We start from the raw sequence: 7,901 nt of genomic DNA, 5'->3' as shown, positions 1-7,901 counted from the left end.
CATATGTAGGTAATATAGTCTTCTGATGGTGGTAATAATGTGAAAAGAAGTCAAAAAGGTATAAGAATCTTTTTATAGGTGGACATATAAAATTCAGGAGTCTTGCCATGGTGGACAAGGCTCAGAGATCTCTCTTAATTATTAAAAAGGTCTCTCCATTCCTTTATGAGATCATCTGCTTTGTAAGACAGGAAGGCAGATAGCAGCTTAAAAGAAGGCAGACAACCTAACTCGCTGTCTGGTCTGAGTGAACAACTCCCATCAATACCTCCTATGCAGTCTGTTCCAAGGTATCATTACACATCCACAGCAACATTCTTTCACAGTCAAAATACATTAATCTAGGCATTTTGGGCACTGTGAAATGTTTTTTCTTTTGTCAACAGCCTGGTCAAGGTAGAGTGGATTTTTCCTCACGTCTGTACTCATCTAAGGAACCAGTTTGTAAGTTAGATGGTAAAAATAAAAGTGTATCAACCTGGTGTCTCCAGTGCAGAGAAGTCTTTAATAGGAGCTTCATTTTTCAGACATAGAAGTGGGTATAAGGAAAAAAATCAAATATTGCAAGATCCAAGACTGGGACACTCCATGTTTCATGTAGCTATTTCTTTCTCTATTATCATAATTCTTGTGTAAGAGGTCTGAAATCCTCTGAGAGAAGTAGGAACTGCACATGGGAAGAATATGGATAGTTACTGATAGATAGATCCTAATTGAGTATTAGCTCTGATTAATCATATAACACTTTCTCTTGATGTTTGCAGATAAACAGCACTTGCTACTAAAATTAATTTATTTCATTAAGAAGTATATGAAACTACAAAGATATTAAACTGTGGGTAAAATAGGAAAATGTACAATACTTTTATCACAAAAAATACTCATGATTTATAACTACTGTATTCTATTAATGCTTGTCAAACAGTTATAGTATTATCCTTGTGAAGTATTAGATGTTATTTTATTTCATGGCATATTCATTCTATTAATTACTGCTACATAAAGTTTGTAAATTGTATTTTCCCTTCAAGTCCTTTTCCTATGCATCATGGTACAGGAATGTCTTTTATTCTAGGTCATGAGGATATTTTTTATTTATGCCTGAGAAATAAAAACGTTAGCTCTTTAAAGGCTCCTTGGCTTAAGAATGGAGCTTCTGGTAGCTAGTATTTGACACAAACACAAGCAAGCAAGCAATTATGTTTAGATGATTGAGCTCTGTAAAATCACTTGTTTGTAACTTGTCATACAGCTTCACTGTATGAAAAGATGTTGGAAATGTCATGGGATTGCTATTGCTCTGATATCACCATGTTATCTATGAGCAACATGCTTGTGCCTGCTATCCCAGAGCAGGCCAGTGTCCCTAGCTGATCTTAATTTCCAGATTAACTACCTGGCTTAAAATGTTTTGCTCCTAAAGACAATGGTGGCTTTGAAGTGCTGAATAGTAGTACTGAATGATGACTCTAATTCTTTGACTCCAGATCTCATTGCTGCACTTGTACTAGAGATTAAAGTGAACCATCTTATTACCAATACTTGCCTCTGAAGATATATAAGGACAACTATTCTCTTGAAACTGTGTCTGAATGTCATCCACGTAACCCATCCAGACAGTGTTGGTCTTTAATTACTACATCACTACTGTGGACCTTTTGTTCGTCTTATTTCTTTTTATTCTGATTTGTCATTATTTTCCTCTTCAAATACTCCCTTCCACCCTTAACTTTTCCTGCAGAGATAAAGGGATCCTTGAACATGTATCATGTCACCTCTTCAGCTGACTGTCTCTGTTAACATTCTCCCTCCACTCTTCTTCTGTATTTATCAGTATCTGTTATCAAACTCTGCTCCTCTTCTAATATTGCTATGCAAAGTGCATCAAATGGCTGTCAATAGTCAACTGAGTCAGAAAGATCTATGAAGCCTGGCTCCAAGTGTACCTTCTTAGTAAATCTGTAATGCCCTGCAAGATTCAGGAGGACATGAACACTACCAGTGTTCAAGATTTCAAGATTTTTTTGAAAACTAACTGCTGTTCCAAAGTACCAGAGCTACTCCTGGTGAGCACAGCTGCCTAAATAATCCTTGGGATGGTTCCTCTCCTGAATCTCCTCAGGGGAGGTGCTCTTTATCTGTTAATTTTGCAGGATTTTTAGCTCTTTTTTTTCTTTATTGTGAATTAGCCTGGGAAACCTGGCTTATGAGCAGGCACTCACACCTTCAACTACCATGTCACACCAACCCTTTGGTGTTCCTTAGAAAGTGGACATTCTGTGTCCATGAAAGTCACTTCCTTAGAGCAATGATGGCAGACCTTTTTTTACTCTTGTTTCTACCTAGACAAAATCTCTATAGGAACTCAGCCCAAAGTTTTATAGAAGTTAATCACATCTCTTTCACAGTTCACTTTTTGCTCTTCTGCATATCTTATCCCTCAAGAACTAACATATATTTTGATTCTGAACAGAGTCCATTCCTTTTAATTACATGGGATTGAAACATTTCTAAAAACACCATAGGAGTTTAGCCGTAGCAATAACATTCAGGTGCATGATGGTATCTGTCCAGAAGTTGTATCGCTGACACCATCAATTCATGCTGTAAATGTGATAAAATCTGCTACCACATGTGATTCTAGCAGATTCTACCTGAACATCTCAAACATTAATGTCTTTCTAAGTCTACCATTCTGATTCTGCAAAGTAAGCATCTGCAGCTCCAACCACACTGTGCCCTTGCTGAGACCTTCAGAGACTGATTTTTAATATTTTTTTGATACCTAAAAAATAATTTCAAAATAACCCACTAGTATCACTATGAAAAAGATTTTCTTATGCCTGTTATTAAATGTGGTCAGAAATTTAGATATTATTTTATTAAAAGTTAAGGTCCAAATGCTGTGATCTAGGTTTGTTTTTTTTTTTTTATTTTTCCACGGTACGAATTTTTATCCGGGAAGATAAACAATAGTATTTTATTTCTAGGCTACTTTCAAAGGATGGATGGATATTATGTATGCTGCTGTTGATTCACGAGATGTAAGTGTAAGACTTGCAATGATCAACTGTTGGTTATGTTCTGGTAGAATAGAATTTTAACAGCTACATATGCAGTAAAAATAAGAATCAAAATCAGCACCAATACATACTTATTCCAGATTAATTTAATCTAAAAAGGAACTTTTACATAACTACATGAATCTTAGAATTTGTTGTGGGAAGTATGAATCCCATTTCCTTTTGTTTAGCCAAATAAGTTAAATTAACTTAACTGGACTTTTTTTTTTAAAAGCTCAGTTAATGAAAAAAACTAAACAGGTTGTTTTCATTGTTTACTTTGCTAATCATGAGTATGGATTAATTTAAGATTACATAATGTAATTATTATATATTTGATATATTAATCTTGTTTTATAATTTGTAACTGCATTTCATTGTTTCTTTGGGCTGAGCACTTACGTGGACCAGATATTTAAGTGCAATTAGATTTTAAGGTTGAAGGTCACCTGTTATGTTTTCTAGGGATTAGAATTTTATCTTGGCTGCAAAACTAAAACTGTTTACCTTGTACAAAAAAAATGTGCAACACAGATGCCTGAACTAGTTCTATAGAACCTAGGTTATAGTCACATTAGTGATAGTCATCATCACACAGTGATATTAGTCTCCTAGACTAGTATATAATTTCATTAACTTCAGCATTTCTAAACTCTAGCACATTGAGCAGTAGAGATGCAGGGATTGAGCAGTAGAGATGCAGGGATTGATGTGTGGAATCTGAAAGAATCAAGACAATAACAAAACCCTCCACACAAATTTTTCTCAATTTAATGGATTTCACAAAATATATACTCACTAGAAATTTATTGAAAGCGTCTGTTCTTAGATCGATGTAAGAACACTCATGTAAGACCAAAAGAGTTCCAGGGAGATTTAGGCAATAGTAAAATTTACTGATTCTGTTGCAAGAAAATATTCTGAGCATAATATAAAATATTTACATTTGAGATGTTAAAATTTTAAGTAGTAATGACTGCTCTCAGTCCCACATTGCTTCTCTGTTTTGTATGAGGAACTTTGTCTATATGTACATACATAAATACACCTCTGTGCACATTTACTTTAAAATTCCATATGAATAACACTTTGCAAGGTTCCAGTTCTCTGAATATTGATTGGAATGGACGTGTTGGGTCTTTTTAATAGCTGAGTGCAGTTTACAGCTTTTCTGAGATAGTATATACCTATTCCTAAATCATACACCTTGTTTCTTACATCTAGTTTTCTTATGAGTAATAAAATTTACACTATTTGTAGGTAGAAGACCAACCTAAGTATGAGGACAACTTATATATGTACCTCTATTTTGTCATCTTTATCATATTTGGATCATTCTTTACCTTGAACCTGTTCATTGGTGTCATTATAGACAACTTCAACCAGCAAAAAAAGAAGATAAGTATTTAAAATATTACCATAGAGCTATAAATCATTACCTGTAATGATTTAATAATTTATTTACATAGAACTTATAAAAATCAAAAGATATTTCAAGTTTTTGAATAAAAATGTCTCTTTTTTAAATATAACTCAGCAAGTCATTTGCACACCTGACTGGCAGCATTTGCATCTGCAAATGAAGGTTAATTTAAGTCTGTTAAGGTTCCAGTAGTGTCTTAATTAATAATTTCCTATGGCATGATTTGGATTGCTCCTCTTAAATTTATAGCAACAGTGATGTTTTTTGCTGTCATTAAAACCTTCAGATTACACTCAAATACTCTCCTTCCATAAAATTTGTGTCTCAAAGTTACCCCCCTGTAGATCTGTCTGTAATCCTAAAAGTCTATCTAGAATTTAGGAATTGTATAGTACCAGTCAGGCGCCTGTGCACTAAACATATCCCAGTTTGCAAGTCATTTAACAGCATCAGTGCAGTAAGAACCGTTTTAGTCATGTCAGTCAAAGTGAGCATGAAGACACTGGAAAAACTTAACTATCAGTCTGACATGGCACCAGTAAGGGCTTTTTTGTGTGTTAGGAATGTGTATAAGCATCCACATTATAAATACAAAAAAAAAGGCCACTCCTTTTGTTGTAAAAATCAAATATAAATGTAGTATTATATTACAGAGAGACATACTGTAGTTAAATGTTGTATGTGTGGACATGATAGTAATTAGTTTTTGTATTATTTCTTTACTTTGGGGGTCAAGATATATTTATGACAGAAGAACAGAAGAAATATTACAATGCAATGAAAAAACTAGGATCCAAAAAGCCACAGAAACCTATACCAAGGCCAGTGGTAAGAGTGATTTGTTTATAATGACTCTAGTAATACTCATTTGGGAATTTTATTTTAGTCAATGAGGGAAGTTTATATGTCTGGAAAGAAAAGAGTTTTTCCATTTATTTTCTTGTAAAGGTAGAATTTGTCCCCCTTTTTTTTTTAATTCAGTAGAATAGATTATTCATGTTTCATTTAAAAATACACGCTCTGAAGTATGAAATGCAGGATTTAATAAGGTTAATGTGATAAATCGTATAATTCCCCTACTAAGTCCTAGAAAAGTACAGCTGACTGGATCATTTATTGGTTCTATGGATAAACTTAATTGTGTCGGTACGGGCGCACAGAGCGGCACGGAGTCCCCAGGCAGGTGCAAAGGAGGAACTTTATTTACAAAAAACCCAGCCTTTTTATGCCATTAGTCGACCATTAGTTTACAAACTTTTCAGGCACAACAAACCCATTTTAACCAAGCAGCAAGCACCACGGTGCAAACACCCAGCATGCCTCGCCCCCTCTATCCCAGCTGAGTCACTCCCCCAGAGCCCTGCTCTGCTCAGCCTAAGTGACAGGCCGGAGCCGTGATTTTGCCAGGCCTTCCCTTACAAAGCTGTGCATATTGGCTACACTTAATTTTCTGTGTTTTCCTACTCCCAGACAGTTTGTGGAAAATGGGAACACACTGGCCCTTGTAACTGAAAACAGAAGGGGCTGTGGTCACCTAATGCGAAAAAGAAAGATAGATGCAGATCATCTTAAAGAATAAAAGAATGTCATAGGGAGTAAAGTATAAACTAGGTTAAATTAATCTCTAAGATAAGAAGTCACTCTGATTTACTGAACTCCTACGGTGTTTGGAAAAAATAAAATACTTGTTGCACCTTATGCACTGAGTGGTTAAAAATAGTCTTTCTAAGGAGAGACATATGGCAATAAACATTTGGCTAAGTACTAACAAAAAATTAGGACATTGTAGTCATGGCGTGTTTAAGATGTAACTTCAGCATCCAAGAATCTCAACAACCGCAATTAGTTTAAAGGAGGAGAAAGACATCTCTTGTGGGGGGAGTTTTCTAAAACCATATAAGAAAATGAGTTTCTGTTTGTCTGGTACTTTTGATGGGTATCAAGTTATATCACCTTTTTCACACCAAAAATATCAATTGACAATGTTATTACTACTGTTATTGCACTGTTCCCCTTCCCATCCCTTCAGCCAACAGTGGTACACTTCTTGATCTGCTCTAACAGGAGGAGACACAAACCAGCATGCGTTTGGTGTATGTTAACAGATGTATTGTGAATGGGTCTTGCCCTGCACTTCTAAATATTGCATAGATTTGGTTTCCCCTTTGGCACTTGTAATGACAATAGTTTGAGAGTATAAACTATATTCCATCTTTGGTTTTGCAGAACAAATTCCAAGGCATGGTCTTTGATTTTGTAACCAAACAAGTCTTTGACATCAGCATCATGATACTCATCTGCCTTAACATGGTCACAATGATGGTAGAAACAGATGACCAGAGTAAAGAAATGGAAACAATTTTATCCCGGATTAACCTGGTGTTCATTATCCTTTTCACTGGAGAATGCGTCCTGAAATTGATTTCACTTCGTCATTACTACTTCACTATAGGCTGGAATATTTTTGATTTTGTGGTTGTGATTCTCTCCATAGTAGGTAAGAGCAACCAGTGGAAGGAAAAGGGAACATCTGTTTCAAGAATGTTATGATACTGAATGTGAAATTTTCTGTTTCCTATATTACTTCCATGTTGATTCAGAGCTTCATACTTTATAGCACACAATATATGAAATGTTGCATATAAGACTTTTATCTCCTCTATTAGATTAGCTGTCATCTTCCACATCAAAATACACAAAGGAACTATTTGGCACATCAGATTAACATGCATAAATATAAAGAGGAATGTTTAGTGGCATATGTGAACTAACCATAAATTTGATTTAAGTACTAAAAATGCTAAGTATGTGAAGGAGAGGAGATTTTAAATTGTTTTTCCTAACTAAGGTCTTGGTGCATATTTAGATTTCTGTCAGCTAAATGACTCTCCAAGGTGCAAATGAGTTGTGTGACAAAACTTAATTATTAAAGAAAGAAACATCTGAGGGAGTCTGTGCTGATGAAGTGTAGGTTAAAAAAAAAATTTTAAAAAAATCACTTATTTGAAGAAATGAGGCCAATATAGTCCTTTGTAAAAGACAGTGGTAATAGGCTCAACTTCAAGAACTAATTTTAACTAAGACAGACTTATCGTTCCAGCCTGCTTTAAGAATAACTGAAAGCTTAGACAGACACTAGCTACAGCAATTTTGTTTCTTTTACTTATTACCTTTCTTCTAGATGGCATTTCAACATAAGGAACGTGCTTTCACCTGGAAAATGGCTTTCAATAACATGTAATAACTTGTATGATATTTTGCTATAACAAAGACTTCCTATACTGATGGTTTTGGAGACAGCAATAAATTATTTTTGTAGGTAATGAATTAATAAATTTTAAATTCTTTTTTAAATATTCACTTTTTTCTCAACAGGAATGTTCTTAGCAGAGATGATAGAGAAATATTTTGTGTCC

The 7,901-nt window shown here is 34.7% G+C and overlaps 1 protein-coding gene across 1 annotated transcript in view; it reads left to right on the top strand.

Annotated features, from left to right (window-relative positions):
• LOC103777993 (sodium channel protein type 3 subunit alpha) overlaps nucleotides 1-7,895 on the top strand; it is a gene marked incomplete at its 3' end in the record, with an annotated part of 55,983 nt that extends 48,088 nt beyond the window's left edge. Inside the window, exons 22-26 of the mRNA XM_008945559.1 lie at nucleotides 2,991-3,044; nucleotides 4,323-4,460; nucleotides 5,209-5,313; nucleotides 6,712-6,982; nucleotides 7,861-7,895. Coding sequence (XP_008943807.1) covers nucleotides 2,991-3,044; nucleotides 4,323-4,460; nucleotides 5,209-5,313; nucleotides 6,712-6,982; nucleotides 7,861-7,895 — 603 coding nt within the window. The remainder of the gene's footprint in view (nucleotides 1-2,990; nucleotides 3,045-4,322; nucleotides 4,461-5,208; nucleotides 5,314-6,711; nucleotides 6,983-7,860) is intronic.
• Between the last annotated feature and the right edge of the window lie 6 nt (nucleotides 7,896-7,901).

The sequence above is a fragment of the Merops nubicus genome, unplaced genomic scaffold (genome assembly GCF_000691845.1).
Source record: "Merops nubicus isolate BGI_N331 unplaced genomic scaffold, ASM69184v1 scaffold8048, whole genome shotgun sequence".
Taxonomy (NCBI): Eukaryota; Metazoa; Chordata; class Aves; order Coraciiformes; family Meropidae; genus Merops; species Merops nubicus.
This window is presented reverse-complemented; position numbering and strand designations above follow the sequence as displayed.